Genomic DNA, 16,494 nt, shown 5'->3' on the forward strand with positions numbered 1-16,494 from the left:
GTTGAACACTATTTCCCCAACTACTACCGGAACTAAAACTAGCATGTGGCACTCCTTCATGAGGCGCTAGCGACCTTATATATCCATAGCTTTTTCGAGCTAGCTCGTATTACGACGATCGTCTATTTGTTGTCTAGGGCTTCTATCAAACAAAAGGCGGGAGATATTAACGTGTACCGATACTTCAAAGTGAAAGTGAGTCTTGATATATAGAGAGCTCACGCTTAGCGGCCTTAAGTTGAGCTTGAGTTAAACGTGGTATCCTATTCTAGCCGGGTCGCTTCGATTTGGAAGCTTCCGTAAAAAGAAAGCTCATATATATAATCGTGTCTAGATGATTCTTTTAGCTTGTGTTACACAACATTGACACAAGATGCTTCTCGACTGCTTAGGGATCCCAATATTTCAAATTTTTGTCAATACCCTACCGAAGCGTTTCACCATGGATTAAGTTAAGCATGTTCCTCCGAATGTGGCGTGGTACCTAGCCACATTCACGGATGGCTGATCACGGGCATTCCTGCCTCGGGAGAAAGGCAGCCCCCAGATTAGAACCCCACCGGTCGCGTTCCAAGTTTCCAACAGGAGCCACGGGAGCGCTCGGCCCCGACTTGACAGCCATTGCCACAGGCCCGTTCATCCGCGTAGCTTAAAAGCAGCCGGAGTCTCCTCTCCAGAACCTTCATTTGTCTTAGACTTACCATAATGACCCAAGCAAGCACCACAGCTCTCGCCGCCGCCATGATGGGGGCCGGCTACCTTTGCGCTCTCTGCGCGACACCACCGAACCCATCTCCAGACCGCAAAGGCAGACACCAAACAGACCGAATCAGCTTCATCGCAGGCTCGGGGGCCACTATTGTCCGTCGCATCGCCGTCACAGCCATTACATACCATGCCCTCCTTACCGCGCTGCCAGTCTACGCACCCGAACGGATAACCCAGATGTGCCCGCGCCCGCAGAATCTCAATCCCGATTTGTTCTCATGGAGCGTGTTCGCGGTCGCGGGCATTCTGCTGATTTGCCTCGGTGCCTTCATCCGCCTCTCAGCATACGGGAGACTCAGTCGCAACTTCACCTTTCACCTCGCGGCGCCTGATCAGCTTGTCACGTCGGGTATCTACAGCTGGATGCAACACCCGAGCTACACGGGGCTGGCGTTGATTGGGCTTGGCTCTGCGTCGCTGTTTCTCCGCTGGGATGCGGTTCCTGCGTGCTGGATTTCAGAGACCACGCTGGCTCGGTGGTCGGGGTGGGGTCCGGGCGTGCTTGCGGGCCACATTGTGGTTGCGCTGTTTGTGCTGTTCATGCGGGTGAAGGATGAGGAGGAGATGCTGAGACAGAAGTTTGGGAAGGAGTGGGAGCAATGGCATCGGTCGACGAAACGGTTCATTCCTGCAATTTTGTAATGGACCTATATGTCTACAGCTTTTTTCTTCTATCCTAATTATTGAACACAACACTGTTTTGAACCCCAATGGTGCATTGGCTCGTGATTAGATGGCCAGTCTGATGCTTTCCCGTCTTCTGTTTCCCCAATCAGGGAGAATCTGAGATTCAACGTCTGTCATGTCTATTTTTCGTGAGTTGTGGGCTCTTCCTCATGGGTGGGCATGGTGTCCAAAGCGTCGATGGTTATATCCACGCGAGGACCAGTGAAATTCTTTCGTCCGTCCACAAACCACTGGAAAATGGAGATAATTATGATTACGGCAAACGCAGCAACAGCATAGTCTGAGCATGTTAGTAAAAGCTGTGTCATTTTGTGAAGGGATCCACTTACTCATGCTGCTACCAGTAACGGTGCTGGAAGGAGGGAAAACAAACAGAACAGTAGTGAGGGCGATGTATGCAAGCGAGATCTTTTTTTTTCAATCAGCATCAACCGATAAATACAACGAGGGTTGCCATGAGAACTTACGATATCTGCGAACCACCCGACGGCGGTGGGCAACTTCCACTTTCTTTCGGGAAGGGCTCGCCGACCCTGCAAACAGTTGACGAGAATCGGCATGGCGTAGGAAAGGTCGAGAGCCACAACTGCGGCGGAAATGATAGCATTGAAGGCGCTGCGAAGTCAACCAAAAAGCTCGTTATGGTTACGGAGAACAGAGAGTATTTACCTGGAGGACCCCAAGAAAATGCAGCCAAAAATGATGACCACGACCACCGTCAAAATCAGCGCATTTAGGGGCAGCTTGAGTTTGGGATGAACAGTGGCGAAGAACCGAGACGCAGGAAGACCACCATCGCTGTGTATACCGTTAATCTGGAGGCCTCTCATCACTATATTGTAAGGATGACTCACCGTGCGAAAGCAAAAATCATTCGACTGCTTGTGGTCATCACGCTGAGAATAGCGAGAATCAAGCATACGAGAGGCAGCCTTCATGATTGTCAGCAAAGGAGAGCCAAATGGTCACCGAATCACGTACATCAACAGACAGATTGCACCAGCCGTGTTCTTGGTAGCATCAATAAGAATTTGCAGGAGAGGACCGGCGGCAGAGCTAGTGATTTGGTTCATGTCGCCCGCCACGAACAGGAGGACGATCAAGAAGATAGATCCAGTGAAGGTACCGATACCCACACACGAGACCATGATTTTGGGTCCTTCAATCGATGGATTGGGAACCTCTGCCAACAGTTAGATTTTGTCATTTGTGAATACAAACTGACGCCTCGGTCTTACCCTCAATCATGTGGACCACAGCATCCTAATAGGGTCAGCCTGGGGTCTTTTATTTCAATTTTGGAAGCAACTTACAAAAGCAGTGACGCCAAGTCCACCTTGAAGCAGTCCAAGTAACCATGCGACGCCGTCAGGCCCTGCTCGAGGTTAGCATTGCTAGTGATGTGATGACCATTCATCGTCCAAACCCACATCCTGTGCTGTTCACAAAGTTACAAAACACAAAGCTAACACATTAGCAAGGTTTCCCGTGTTCAAGCCAGGATCATCCTTACTAGGCTGAGTTGAAGTCAGGCGAAGCGCACGCGAGGAATGTGATGGAGACAATCGCGAAACCGCCAATTGACCAGGAAACTTTGCAAATTAGCCTCAAATAACAACTTGAAAGGGGGAAGATACATACAGGCACCGCGGTAAATGAGTGGCAGGATGGAGTTCATGAATGCATTGATCACAAATGCCCCGATCGTCAATCCAATGTAAATGAGGAATTGGTGCCACCGCTGTGCTACGTAATCCTGACTCTCTTGTCAGTCAATGGCAGGACGGAGATAACATAACGAATCTTACGGGATGCATGGCCGAGATACATCCAACAATGAGCTGGCTCGAGAGGAGGGAATTGGTAGCTACGAGAGCGACCTACTGGATGGTTAGCTGGCAAGCGTCGATAAATGGGTTCGCATTGCTTACCCATCCTGCCACATTAATCCAACCGGTAATCCAGGAGAGGATAGGCACCCATCTTGGCCATGCGACTGGGAGGTGGTGAGCGAGTATTCACGGTGAAGGACCGGGGTATAACATACTAACAGCGACCCAGTGATACTGACCACCAGCACTGACTAAATGTGAGCTAGAGTTCTTAATCAAGGTAAAGGGTACGAGACGTACGTGGGATATGCAGAGAGAAATTCTGCCAGAGAGGTGGCAATGCACAAGTTGCAGAATCCGGCCGTGACAAGGCCTGTGGTCGACTGTTACTCAGTATCCCTGCATAGTCCGGCTATCCAGTTTGACCTACCCCAGATGACACTTGTACTTCCTCCGGATGTGAGACTAATTGACAAACTAGCCGAAAGAGCGGTCCAAGACTAGATGAGAGGTTAGTGATTAACTAAATGATTGATTGGAAGCATAGCCGCCTTTGTGGATAGAAGGACGCTTACATTAAGTACAGCGAACGCTAGTCCCATCATCGACCTATTTCTTGATCAGTATGTCGTCGGAGTTTCAATTTTCGTGGTGCAGATGATACCACATAGAAAACTGACGCTTCAGCTCGGGCTTATGGCCCATGGCCGCCAGCTGCGCATCATCGTCCTGCAATGGACCTGCTTTCATATTTGATGGATGGCTCATAGCGCGAGAAACACGGAAAAAAAGGTGCTAGTAAACGAGACAAAGGACGAACAAAATGAAAACAAAAAGTCAGAAGGAGATGCACCTAAGTATGTATTCCGAGCCCGAAACAGCGAAAAACCATGGCTTCGTTGATTCTCCTCACGGATCGCGCCGACAGGGTTGCAGCTCGCTAGGACGCGGGGAATAGACGGCCAAGAAGATGGCTATCAGCACACGCACCAATCGCATCTGCGCGGTGGGACAGCACAACCAACTCGATATCCACTTATCCATTTAATAATTTAATGGACACCCCCACTCCATTGCTAGCCGAATTTCAGCCAATTAAAGTCGCCGACCCAGCATCCTCGCTTGCAGAATGGTCTTATCGCAGCCCCTCCCCCAGCGCCGCTCGTTTGAGCTGCCCTCTCCGCAAAGCTTATCACCCGGTTCCTGACCTGCCCGGCTTGCCCTCCCTATTTTGGCAATCCTCGCATGGACCTCCCTCTATAAAGTTAGCAGCGGTGTAAGCTAGCCCAGGCACGCGTTCTTGCATGGCTGCAATATATGTCAACATGCCTGACGCGGCATAGATGCAGATCTCCACCGCGGTATCGGGTGGATCTGCTGATAACCTTCGGAGATATGTACTCCTTTCCACCGCAGCTCCGTTCGCAGGTTAGTCCTTAATTATAAGTAATGGTGTCGCCGCGCGGATTGACACTTGGATTTTTGCAATAGCTGTGTCGCCATTTTTGCTTTTGTTCCTGCATTCTCTGCTGTCCTGCAGCAATGTTCTACAAGAAGGGGTTGTTGGCGGCTGCGCTTGCCGCGCAAACATGCGCCGCGTCGGTGTCCCAGGCCCGCGACGATAACGCGAAGTGCAAAAAGACCACGGTCGCAATTCTGTAAGGCCTCCAATACAACGTTCTGCAAGGAACCTTTTGGGCTGATATCTTGCAGGGGAGGTGGAATGGCTGGTGTCGCCGCCGCAGTAAGATCCCCTCTCCAGTCAAGTAGAGACGCGATGCTCACGCGTACCCTATAGCAAGCGTTGTCGAACTCGTCCATTCACGATTTCGTGATAATTGAGTATCGCGACACCCTCGGTGGACGTGTTGCACATACAGACTTTGGCAAGGCCCCCAATGGCAAACCCTACACGGTGGAGCTGGGAGCCAACTGGGTAAGCCACCATCACCCCAGCCTTTTGATAGCACGATGACTGACTTGGATCAAACAGGTGCAAGGACTTGGATCTCCTGGCGGTCCTGGTATGATCGACCCACTGAGGTCTCCAATGTGGTTAACCTGGCTAACCATACATGTTTAGAGAACCCCGTTTGGACCTTCGCGAAGAAGTGGAATCTAAAAAACACTTACTCCGACTATAGCTCGATTCTCACGTACAACGAGACCGGCTATGTGGACTACTCATCCCTGTTGGATGAGTTCGAGAACTTATATAACGATGCCTCCGAAGCAGCGGGAGTCCTCCTGACCCAGAATGGTCAGGACCAGACAGCTCGCACCGGTTTCGCCCTGGCTGGATGGCGGCCTAAGATAGATGACATGGCCCGGCAGGCAGTCGAGTGGTGGGAGTGGGGTAAGATGTCCAACTGCAAGCTGTCTCTTGAACTATCTCGCTAAACTGTACGTCAGACTGGGAGGATGCCTACGCGCCCGATGAAAGCTCGTTCATCTTCGGCGTCGCCGGCGAAAACTTGACTTTCAACCAGTTCAGCGACGAAAACAACTTCGTCTGGGACCAGCGCGGTTACAGTCGAATTATCATCAAGGAGGCCTCGACCTTCCTCAAGGACAACGACCCGCGTGTCCAGTTCAACTCGATCGTCACCAACGTCACCTACTCCGACGACGGCGTGACCATCTACAAGGAGGACGGCAGCTGCGTGTCCGCCGCCTACGCCATTTGCACCTTCTCGCTGGGCGTGCTCCAGAACAACGCCGTCTCCTTCAGTCCCAAGTTCCCAGACTGGAAGAAGACCGCCATCGAGAAGTTCACCATGGGCACGTACACCAAGATCTTCCTGCAATTCAACGAGACCTTCTGGCCGCGCGACACACAGTATTTCCTCTATGCGGATCCCACCACCCGCGGCTACTACCCAGTCTGGCAATCCCTCTCCGCACCCGGCTTCATCCCCGAGTCAAACATCATCTTTGTCACCGTCGTCTCGCAAGAAGCCTACCGCGTGGAGCGCCAATCAGACGAGCAAACCAAGGAGGAAGTCATGGCCGTCCTGCGCCAGATGTACCCGGACCTCGACATTCCCGAGCCAACCGCATTCATGTACCCGCGCTGGTCCACAACACCCTGGGCGCACGGCAGCTACTCCAACTGGCCGCCATCCACCACGCTTGAAATGCATGAGAACCTGCGGGCGAACGTGGACCGGCTCTGGTTCGCGGGCGAGGCCACCAGTGCGGAGTACTTTGGCTTCCTGCACGGTGCGTGGTTTGAGGGCCGGGATGCGGCCGAGCAGATTGCGGCGCTGCTGGGCGATAAATGTGCGAATATCTCGGATACCTCAGAGGACTGTGGGAACCGCCGGTATTATGAGAAGTTGTATGGTAGTTCGCCGCTGGCAGATTATAGTGTCTTTGATGGGTGGTCCGTGAGCAGCTTTTACGAAAGCAGCTGAGGAGCTTCCAGTGTACTTAATCCGTGAAGCTGCTGGTGGGGGTGGATTGAAGTGAGCATGTTCCAGCGGACAGCCCTAATAGAATAGTACGTCTTTCATTTCGGGATTCCAGCGGTGGACAAAACCTCACCCGGCTATTGATGCAACCGTTTCCGCGAGAAAGAGGGATGTAAACTTATGTCTGTAATTTTAATTTTTTTTTTCTGAGATCGGTATATAGGAAATGTTATGAATTCGCCAGAGGAATAAAATATCTGTCTCCGTGTCGGTAGTGTCGCACACTTAAAGATATTCGCCCAGGGCGGACAACTTGCAGAAAGTCCATGCAATCCAGGAAAAGGAGAATGCAGCCTGAAAGGACCCAAAACGCCAACGCCATAAGCCCAAAAATTCAATTCATGCATCATTAAAACCCCCTGATCGCGAAAACCAGCATCGCGAACGAGAGGAGATTGAGCCGGCTGCACCGGAGCGCAACCGGGTGCGCCGTGAACCGTTCATCGGGCACGGTAGGTGTCGAGCGCGTGCTGCACATCGTGTATACTGTCTTTGTTCCCGTATGCGTCCATGAGCTGCTGGTTCCGCGCGAGCCGCTTCTCCTCTTCGGCCATGGCGAACTCGCGGCGCGATCTGGCTTCCTGGTAGTAGTTGTAGCCGGCGAACCCTACCTAGACCATCAGCCGCCGATCATAGATATGTAGTTTGATTGGTGGTGTTGCACATACCGAGTCCGATTGCAGCGACTACGGGGATATACCTGTCCAGAAAACCGTGTTATTCAAGGGGCCGTTGGGAAAAGGGGCCTTCCAGGGGTCGATTTCACGTACCAGCGCCCATGCCGAGGCTTAAGGCTCGGGCCCGTCGGGTGGGTTTTGTGGGGTTGGTTGGCTCCCGGGAGGGCATATTGCGGCATGTTGTGTAGATTCATGGAGGCAGAGGTGGTTATGGAATGTTTGGGAGAGAATGGAATAGGCGTTCAGCGTAGAGATTTGGTGGAAAATGAAATCGAACAAGGTGGCGCGTGAGGTCCGGTCGGCGCGGCGGAGTTATAAGATCGCCGGTTGTGGATTGCGGGAATGCGGGAACGCGGGGATTGCATGACGTGGAGAACCGAGTGCTGCAACAAGGCTATGTAACGAATCATGCCACACCATAGCAGCGTTTCCTTGGGGCAGACCACGGTTGACTGCCACGGTAATGCGATCACAGGTACCCAGACATTGCGTTGCATGCCTGCTATGGCTTCATACTTACAGCATGGCGGACGGCCAGTTCACTTCTCGGGCTATTGATCTGGCTAACCGCTAACCGAGTGATCCGTGTCCCCGCGGGCCCTGCACAGCCCCAACGCAAGAAAGTTCAACCGCCGCCTTGTACTTGGCAGCTCGAGATGAACAGATTTAACTGCTTCGCCATAGAGTGTGGTGATGCTTCTCTATACCAGCCAGTCCTGGCATATGAGCGATTCACGGTATGACTAGGTACACTAGGGCCTGAAATCAAACCAGCTCAACGCGAGAAGAGTCCGTCTGATCAAGGCGGGCCCCCGGCCCCCGGCCCCCGTCGTGGTCCAGGTTCTAAGGGTAGTCTGCACAGGCACTATGGGAGAAGACTTGCGTTGACCAACTGCTGTAACTATGTACCCAAGTACATCTCTGTCGTGCCGATTTGGACTTAAATGCCCTCTACTAAGATCGCTTTTCATGGCAAAGCAACGTAGCAGTGTTGATCGGTAACGCTGCCCATCTTCTTGTCATCGTGGGAAGGACACGGTGATCGACTGGTGTATGCATCGCTGGAGGTTTACCCTTTCTTTTTTCTTCTTTGCGCGATTAGGCTACGTTGAAATAGTGATCCCTTTGAGAGGCGCGCGACGGTATACCACGATCGTTTCAAAGGGATTTGTCGACCGTTAGGGCAAGGCTGATACTATACCACGACCGTCGCTCCTCTATTGTTCGAAGTGCTTCTCATACGAAGCCAAGACTTTGCGGACGGCAAGCTCGCTCTGAACGTTATGGTCCGGCAAGGCAAGACATTCGAGGGCCGGGCGCGAGTCCGGGGTGGAGGTATATATATAGCTGCAACCGAAACCTGCATGATCGACTCCGTCATCACTAGCTGTTCCCGCCGTGATGTTGACGGAGTGAAGATCACATGCCGCATCACATGTAGGCAGCCCTGGCATCCTGCACGCATCACAAGCCGGGACAAGTCGGTCAGACTCTTCAGCCTGGCTGGACCGAGTGAAGCCGACGGGGGCCAGCTCTGCACCGCGACCTTATCTCAAGGCTGAGCCGCGGCTAATTGGCAAGCTCGGGCACGCGGGGGGAAACAGGAGAATAGCGACCCTCGGGTGAGTTAGGGGGTGATTCTGGGCCGGGGGTGGCCAGGGATCGGGACAAGTGCAGGACGGAAACTTTGTTTGCGGACTGTCATCACGACTCGAGCGAGAAAACTATAAGACCGTGCTGCGATCCGGGCGAGAGATTGCAGCCCTGCCCGGATGGCAGTCCGCCGGTCGTGCGGCGAGGGGACTCGGTATGCGGCGCATCCCGAGTGTTTCGGGGCCCACGACCGCCTTCAGTGCGCCGGTTCGCACGTCGATGCTGAGAAGCTTGAGAGTCCGGGGAACGGGCGATGTCGGCCGAGTGGAGGGAGCTTTGGGAGTTTCCCGTCGGGAAAGTCAGGTGCACACGAGTTGAATTGGGGGGCAGATTGGGGTCTGATTGGGGTCTGATTGGGGTCTGATTGGTCGATGGAGCTCTGCCAGCAGAGAGTCAGCAGAAAGCCAGCAGGAGAGCATAGCCGGGACCCACCGCAGGCCCGCCATTGGCCGCGCGCGGGAGGAGCGAACAACCGCGGCTCCTCGCTCGCTCTGACGTCTTCTATCTCCGCCTTTCGGTCGGGCGGGTGGACGCTGCTTGTATATAGTCCTGCCACGGCGCTGGGAAATAAGATTTGCTCTGATCTTTTCTTCTTTGTAAACTCTCCATCCATCCCTGCATCCCTCCATCCTGATAACCCTTATCAATTGGATGGGCTATTGACTATCGATACGCCTTTGCATCTCTCCCCTCGATCTATATCCTAGTCTCCCCCCGCCACCGCCATCAAAATGACCGCCCCTGTCGAGTCACACCTCAAGGATGTCGCCATCCTGGCGAATATCCCCAACGATGCTCGCAAGATCCTGACCAAGGAGGCCTGTGCCTTCCTGGCCATCCTGCATCGCACCTTCAACCCCACTCGCAAGGCCCTGCTGCAGCGCCGTGTCGACCGCCAGGCCGAGATCGACAAAGGCCACTTGATCGACTTCCTGCCCGAGACCAAGCACATTCGTGAGAACGACGCCTGGAAGGGTGCGCCTCCCGCCCCGGGTCTGGTGGACCGCCGCGTGGAGATCACCGGCCCGACCGACCGCAAGATGGTCGTCAACGCCCTCAACTCCGACGTCTGGACCTACATGGCCGACTTTGAGGACTCCTCCGCCCCAACCTGGGAGAACATGATCAACGGCCAGGTCAACCTGTACGATGCCATCCGCCGCCAGGTCGACTTCAAGCAGGGCGGCAAGGAGTACAAGCTCCGCACCGACCGCACCTTGCCGACCCTCATCGCCCGCGCCCGTGGCTGGCACCTGGAGGAGAAGCACTTCACCGTCGACAGCGAGCCCATCTCCGGCAGTCTGTTTGACTTTGGTCTCTACTTCTTCCACAACGCCAAGGAGCTGGTCGCCCGCGGCGCCGGTCCCTACTTCTACCTGCCCAAGATGGAGTCGCACCTGGAGGCTCGTCTGTGGAACGACGTGTTCAACCTGGCTCAGGACTACATTGGCATGCCACGGGGCACCATCCGCGGTACCGTGCTGATCGAGACGATCACCGCCGCCTTCGAGATGGACGAGATCATCTACGAGCTGCGCGACCACAGCTCCGGCCTGAACTGCGGCCGCTGGGACTACATCTTCTCCTTCATCAAGAAGTTCCGCCAGCACCCCAATTTTGTGCTGCCCGACCGCTCGGACGTCACCATGACCGTGCCCTTCATGGACTCCTACGTCAAGCTGCTGATCAAGACCTGCCACCGCCGCGGCGTCCACGCCATGGGCGGCATGGCCGCTCAGATCCCCGTGAAGAACGACCCCGCCGCCAACGAAAAGGCCATGGAGTCCGTCCGCGCCGACAAGCTGCGTGAGGTGCGCGCCGGCCACGACGGTACCTGGGTTGCGCACCCGGCGCTGGCGGCCATCGCCTCCGAGGTCTTCAACAAGTACATGCCGACGCCCAACCAGCTCTTCAAGCGCCGCGAGGACGTGCACATCACCGCCAACGACCTCCTGAACACCAATGTCCCCGGCAAGATCACCGAGGCGGGCATCCGCAAGAACCTGAACATTGGTCTCAGCTACATGGAGGGCTGGCTGCGCGGTGTCGGCTGCGTGCCCATCAACTTCCTCATGGAGGACGCCGCCACTGCCGAGGTCTCCCGCTCCCAGCTGTGGCAGTGGGTCCGCCACAACGTGAGCACTGCCGAGGGCAAGAAAGTGGACAAGGCGTATGCCCTGCGTCTGCTGCAGGAGCAGGCCGACAGCCTGGCCGCGGAGGGTGCCAAGGGTAACAAGTACCAGCTTGCGGCGCGCTACTTCGCCAGCCAGGTTACTGGCGAGGAATATGCAGACTTTTTGACCAGCTTGCTGTACAACGAGATCTCGTCGCCTGGCGCTGCAGCGAAGCTGTAAGGAAAGCTGATGGCTTGGCTGGTGATGGTCTGTCATGATTATGAATACCCTTCTTTCCGTATATCTTTCCTTTGGTCATCATTTCCTTTTTGTTCCGTCAATTTTTCATAGTGAAATTAGCATCGTTGTATAACATTCCTTGAATTGAAGTTCCCACAAAACTACGCCACGGTTGCATCTGTATCCCAGTAGCTATCAATCTCGCTTCCCAACCCATGCGATGAGTTTCCACACGCGATCCAGCTGATCGATTAGTTCTGCAAGCATTTTTTGGAATTCTAGCCTTGGGAGACGCATAGGTGAGGTCTAGGTTATTTATGATTGGGGCTCGGGCGCCTCTAGTCACCAGGATACTTTTAATGGGTGGACTTCCACGGTCAGATGGAGTGAATTGTTCTAGATTTGGCTGCCGCGAATCTTGAGTCAATACCAGGGCACGTGCAATGGTTGTATTTGGTTGGAAACCCCGCTTATTTCTATAGGCTGTAGGACGCGGGAACGTCTCGACGTTCCACTACTCCCGCACTGTAAGAGGGCAGGATATAGTTCATTCTCGAAATCGGCTTGACCAATACACACGATCACTGTCTTCTGGATCTACTGCCAAGGCCTTAGCGTAGATGGATCAGTGAGCAGGCCGTATTATCTTGAGGGCACCATAAGATGTACCGCGTATGTTACAGTACCTGTTACATATTATTACACACAGCAAGAATCTTTTGAGATCTGTCAGATACTGTAGTCGGAAACGTGTACGGGCTAGTATCAAGGATCGCCGTTGATAACTGAGGTAGATTAAATGCGTGCGTCCGAGTGAGGATCTGTAATGGCCCAGGGTTATAAACTGCGTATTAAATCACAAATCTTCCGAGAATGTTCCGACAATTACCATAAGTTAGCAGTGCAGGTGGTTGCTGAATAACCAGTTGCTGTGGAAAACTCCCGGTATTTAACCTCTCTCAGAGTTGACAGAATTCCATACAAACATGCTTGATGATATCTGCCAATGATGCAGATAGCGTCGCCTCGCACCGGTTGCTTTCATAATTTGCTAGGAAAACTTTATAAATCTAGCCCTGCAGACAGTAATGTCCATGTAACCACTACCTAATTCTTAACGCTTTCACATAGTATATCTATCCAATAGGTGATCCACAGTTCTGTTCACATCATCCACGTCAATAGTCTCTTCGCCTGAACTGACGCCATGCTCAATATCGCCTTCCGAAACGCTTGCCATAAATGAATCTTCCCCAAGCAAACTCTGGGGATTCAAGTGGGTCTTGTGTGTGCCATTGTCTTCAATACGGCTCTCTGAAGCAAGACTCTCCCTGGAACTGGAGGCTGATTCATCGAAGCCCGGTAGACCGTCATAGCCATGCGGCCTTGACGTGCCTGGATCACTGGGATAACCAGAATTACCTGGCAGGCCTTGGGGACCTGCTGAACCGTTGTAGCTGGTCCAGCCTACGGGACCTGCTGAACCGTCGCGGCCGGGCAAACCTACCTGGCCTTTGGGACCGGGGGGGCCAGGTGGACCTCGCGGGCCTTGGGGACCTGGTGAACCGTCGTAGCCGGGCGGGCCCATGGGACCGGAAAGACCAGTCGCACCTGACAGGCCTTGGGGACCGGGAGGACCAGGCGCACCTCGCGGGCCTGGGGGACCTGGTGAACCATCGCGGCCGGGCCGGCCTAGGAAACCGAGAAGACCAGTCGCACCTGACAGGCCTTGGGGACCGGGAGGGCCAGGTGGACCTCGCGGGCCTGAGGGACCTGGTGAACCGTCGCGGCCAGGAAGACCAGTCAGACCTTGCGGGCCTTGGCAACCGGGAAGACCGTCGCGGCCGTGAAGACCAAGCAGACCTTGCGGGCCTTGGGCACCTGGTGAACCGGCGCGGCCGATGGGACCGGGAGGACCAGGAGGACCAGGAGGACCAGGAGGACCAGGTGGACCTCGCGGGCCTTGAGCACCTGGTAGACAATCGCGGCCGGGTGAGCCAGGAGACAAAGAGGGGCCAGTCATGTTTGTACTTTGTAGCACGCGTGTGAGGATTGCCTCAATGGCTGATTCTTGTTGCGAGGTAAACGGAGACTCGTTTTGTAGAGGTTCCTCAGATGGGGCAGACTCTAACCCAATGGGAAGAGGAAGTGGCAACGTATTGCTTGCACTGATTCGGTTCCCTGCATCCTCAGAGGAGATATCATGATCTAGAGTATTTCTCAGCTGCGTAGAAAAAGAAGCGATGCTGGCTTCTCCTTCTTGCTTTTTATTCGTCTTGAAATTCTTTTGTCGTTGTTTGAAAGCTGACTGCAGTTGAATAGGGAATCTCCACCGTGGCCATTTGCGCTGTGTTTGTTGATCATTGGGTTTTGAATTTGTCGTGGGCTTTAACTTGCTGAGGATAGGGTATTTGCGACCAGCCTTTGAGTAGTTAACGCTTGGCTGAGTTCACCATTGATGGTTCAAATATTCTTAGATCAGGATGTTGTATGTTTTCGCTCACCTTTTTCTTTGTCCAATCCTCATTCTTTATTGACGTCGAATGCTCCTTGGACATCACCCTGGTTATCAATACTATGTCTCTGACTTTACTCTGCTCCATGCTAGCAATGATTGTGCGATATCTGCCAATATGAACCCATTCGAGTACTTCTAGGTCTGATATAGCGAATTGGGACTTATTGTTGGGAATCTCCATAAAATTCAATGCTTCATGTTCCTCAGCGGTTAAGGTCAGAAGTTGATCTAGCACATTGGATTCGGATGAAGCTTTCCAGTTTTGAATCTGAGGTTCAATTGCTGAAAGTGGAACCCTGAGGTGCCTCGTCATGTAGGTGATATGAACCTGATGATCGATGAAGGATACTCTTGGAGATAGAAGGTAAACCATCAAAATGTTTGAATTATGAGGCGAGTGGGTATAGCTCTGCGAGTGCGAATCAAGCGATTGAAGTGGCGCACTATCAAAGTGAGCATTCAGAAGTTGCGAGGTTGTAATGTACACAATTTCTGGGTGAACTAACCCATAGTTTCTGACGCCATTGCTGTACTGGCTAATGTATGCCGGTATGTGTGACCTCTTTCATTTTGACCAAGCTGGGAAGTACTTTTTCGGCTGCTTCGCGAATCTTCATTAGTTGGGTCAAATAAATTGAGAAGAAGCATCCATCTATCTTACTTTCCGTCTCCTCCGTTATTCACATCACAATGAGTAGTTAATTCTTCATCATTTTCACTGCTTAATGGCATCAGCAACTCTGTTACTCAGGGAATCACTTACATGATATACATGCCTGAAAGTATCTTCGGTCAGATTCACTCTGGGTATTTTCTGGGCAATTTTCAGACTTTGATAAGTTTTATAGATCGACCGTTTGAGCAAGTCCATGTCGTCTTTAGACCAAGCAACAATAGTCGTCTCACGAGGAGCACAAAGTCTTCATCTCTAGATGTTAGCGCTGTAATGAGTGACAATGAGGAGAAATCAAGATTTAACACACAGCTTATTTTCAAGGGCTTTCTTCGAGAATCTCAGTATAACAAGTTGAAGCATCAGTATCAATGTCTGCCTACTATCACTGAGTTCGCGTCGCATGGAGTCTATCTCTGGCTGAATGAAAGGCCACTTAAGCATCTCAGTGCGACTGAGTTTCGGTATGCTTGATTTGTTCGATGTCATCCGTAGTTGTTTACACGCTCGTTCCAAAGTGTCGTTCAAGGCATTAAAGATCCTTTCACAATCTCTAGCCAGCCCGGTAATTGTTTCGAGCCCTGGCATAGTTAAGGCGAGATAATCGGGCGCTTTTCCCTTTCTGCTATGGAAACTAGCGACTGGGCGGAGATTAGAGATGTTGCCTTCATTCCTTTTGTCGTCTGGTTTTGTCTGCCCATCACCATGATTTTCCTTCATTATCTCGCCTAACTGTTGTAATACACTAGCATTCAACGTAACTTGCTCAGCAATATTAGCAACTTGGTTCGGTGCCGCCTTGACCTGACTCGCATAAGTAACGAGCTTTGTGGAGCACTGGAACCCGAGAGCTGCGACTGAGAGAATAGCAGAGGCAGTTCCGAGAGGCTCCATCACCGCATCGAGAGAGTGGGCGGGTTTAACTTGATTGAGAATTACTGGATAACAATGTTTACGTGAATATATATCACCAAATGCTCTTCGAACACCTGAGCAAGCTGGAGTTCCGTGGAAGACGAGTGGCCGGCATAAATTGAGTGGTGGTGCTCCCATAGGCATGCATGCTAGACTAGGTCAGGTAGCTATCCGGGTCGGGCAGCCATCCGGGTCAGGCAGCAGCTACCCTGATCAGTTGGGGAAAAGACTTTTCTGGGCACTCAACAAACAACTCATATTAGTATCTTACAATGTGAAAGATCGAGCATGCACCTACTCTAATCATGAATGTTGATAGCAGATCTTCTAAAAACCGAACACTAGGCGGCTCCTCTCCTTGTTTTATTTGGAGAGGTTCCCAATATGTTCATGTGTCGAAATATGTGGAGTGGTAACTTAGTTACCACTGGTGAACGAGCAACCTTGCTGTATCGGTCCGCCCAAAAAGACGGGTCGTATTCGCACCGGCAAAACAGCGACGCCTGCCACGCTGCGGTCGCTCATTATGCCGCCGATCAGACACCTAGGAAAAGAGATTCGATGTGCACGGGGCCGGAAGCAAGCCGTTAAAGTGCAGGAGCTGGTAGCTAACGCTGTCTTCATCCTGCAGTGTCTAGCTGTTTTTCAAAAGTGCGCAGGAAGCAGCTCTACTATCACCCATTCAAGTGGGAAGAGAGTCTCACGCACAAAGGGGCATAAAAAATGCGCCAATCAGCGTCGGCGGGGGCGCGGTTCGAGCTTGAATTCCCCGCCTTCACCATTCTTATCCTTGGTTTTATGTACGGAGTAGATGATCAAAGTGGAGCGGCCCACAAAGGGAACGATGCGGGAGGGGTTTTCGCGCCCGCATTCTGGCATATAAAAAAAAGCCCAAGAGTGCGTCGTAGGTAGCAATCAACTTGTCGTTTGCATCAAGTGTTTCG

At 52.6% G+C, this 16,494-nt stretch overlaps 7 protein-coding genes across 7 annotated transcripts; 3 read left to right on the top strand and 4 right to left on the bottom strand.

Annotated features, from left to right (window-relative positions):
• Positions 1-705: 705 nt before the first annotated feature.
• Positions 706-1,410, top strand: N7482_005060 (methyltransferase family protein; the record flags this gene model as incomplete). Its single annotated transcript, XM_056687185.1, has 1 exon — positions 706-1,410. The coding sequence occupies one exon, from the start codon at positions 706-708 to the stop codon at positions 1,408-1,410; it is 705 nt and encodes a 234-aa protein (XP_056542740.1).
• Positions 1,411-1,574: 164 nt separating this feature from the next.
• Positions 1,575-4,037, bottom strand: N7482_005061 (uncharacterized protein; the record flags this gene model as incomplete). The annotated part of the gene is made up of 18 exons (XM_056687186.1): positions 1,575-1,735; positions 1,785-1,863; positions 1,923-2,070; positions 2,125-2,253; positions 2,310-2,387; positions 2,437-2,638; positions 2,694-2,718; positions 2,769-2,830; positions 2,886-2,920; positions 2,969-3,047; positions 3,097-3,211; positions 3,264-3,335; positions 3,387-3,451; positions 3,503-3,534; positions 3,588-3,660; positions 3,718-3,787; positions 3,863-3,896; positions 3,952-4,037. The coding sequence occupies 18 exons, from the start codon at positions 4,035-4,037 to the stop codon at positions 1,575-1,577; spliced, it is 1,545 nt and encodes a 514-aa protein (XP_056542741.1).
• Positions 4,038-4,829: 792 nt separating this feature from the next.
• Positions 4,830-6,703, top strand: N7482_005062 (uncharacterized protein; the record flags this gene model as incomplete). Its single annotated transcript, XM_056687187.1, has 6 exons — positions 4,830-4,945; positions 5,001-5,031; positions 5,086-5,223; positions 5,281-5,311; positions 5,371-5,643; positions 5,700-6,703. 6 exons carry the CDS (start codon positions 4,830-4,832, stop codon positions 6,701-6,703), a joined length of 1,593 nt encoding a protein of 530 aa, XP_056542742.1.
• A 497-nt stretch (positions 6,704-7,200) lies between these two features.
• Positions 7,201-7,616, bottom strand: N7482_005063 (uncharacterized protein; the record flags this gene model as incomplete). Its single annotated transcript, XM_056687188.1, has 3 exons — positions 7,201-7,367; positions 7,429-7,460; positions 7,531-7,616. 3 exons carry the CDS (start codon positions 7,614-7,616, stop codon positions 7,201-7,203), a joined length of 285 nt encoding a protein of 94 aa, XP_056542743.1.
• A 1,525-nt stretch (positions 7,617-9,141) lies between these two features.
• Positions 9,142-9,536, bottom strand: N7482_005064 (uncharacterized protein; the record flags this gene model as incomplete). Its single annotated transcript, XM_056687189.1, has 2 exons — positions 9,142-9,469; positions 9,523-9,536. 2 exons carry the CDS (start codon positions 9,534-9,536, stop codon positions 9,142-9,144), a joined length of 342 nt encoding a protein of 113 aa, XP_056542744.1.
• Positions 9,537-9,821: 285 nt separating this feature from the next.
• On the top strand, positions 9,822-11,444 carry N7482_005065 (malate synthase; the record flags this gene model as incomplete). The annotated part of the gene is made up of 1 exon (XM_056687190.1): positions 9,822-11,444. The coding sequence occupies one exon, from the start codon at positions 9,822-9,824 to the stop codon at positions 11,442-11,444; it is 1,623 nt and encodes a 540-aa protein (XP_056542745.1).
• Positions 11,445-12,567: 1,123 nt separating this feature from the next.
• On the bottom strand, positions 12,568-14,275 carry N7482_005066 (uncharacterized protein; the record flags this gene model as incomplete). The annotated part of the gene is made up of 2 exons (XM_056687191.1): positions 12,568-13,887; positions 13,949-14,275. 2 exons carry the CDS (start codon positions 14,273-14,275, stop codon positions 12,568-12,570), a joined length of 1,647 nt encoding a protein of 548 aa, XP_056542746.1.
• Between the last annotated feature and the right edge of the window lie 2,219 nt (positions 14,276-16,494).

The sequence above is a fragment of the Penicillium canariense genome (assembly GCF_028826845.1).
Source record: "Penicillium canariense strain IBT 26290 chromosome Unknown utg000003l_segment0_segment0, whole genome shotgun sequence".
Classification (NCBI taxonomy): Eukaryota; Fungi; Ascomycota; class Eurotiomycetes; order Eurotiales; family Aspergillaceae; genus Penicillium; species Penicillium canariense.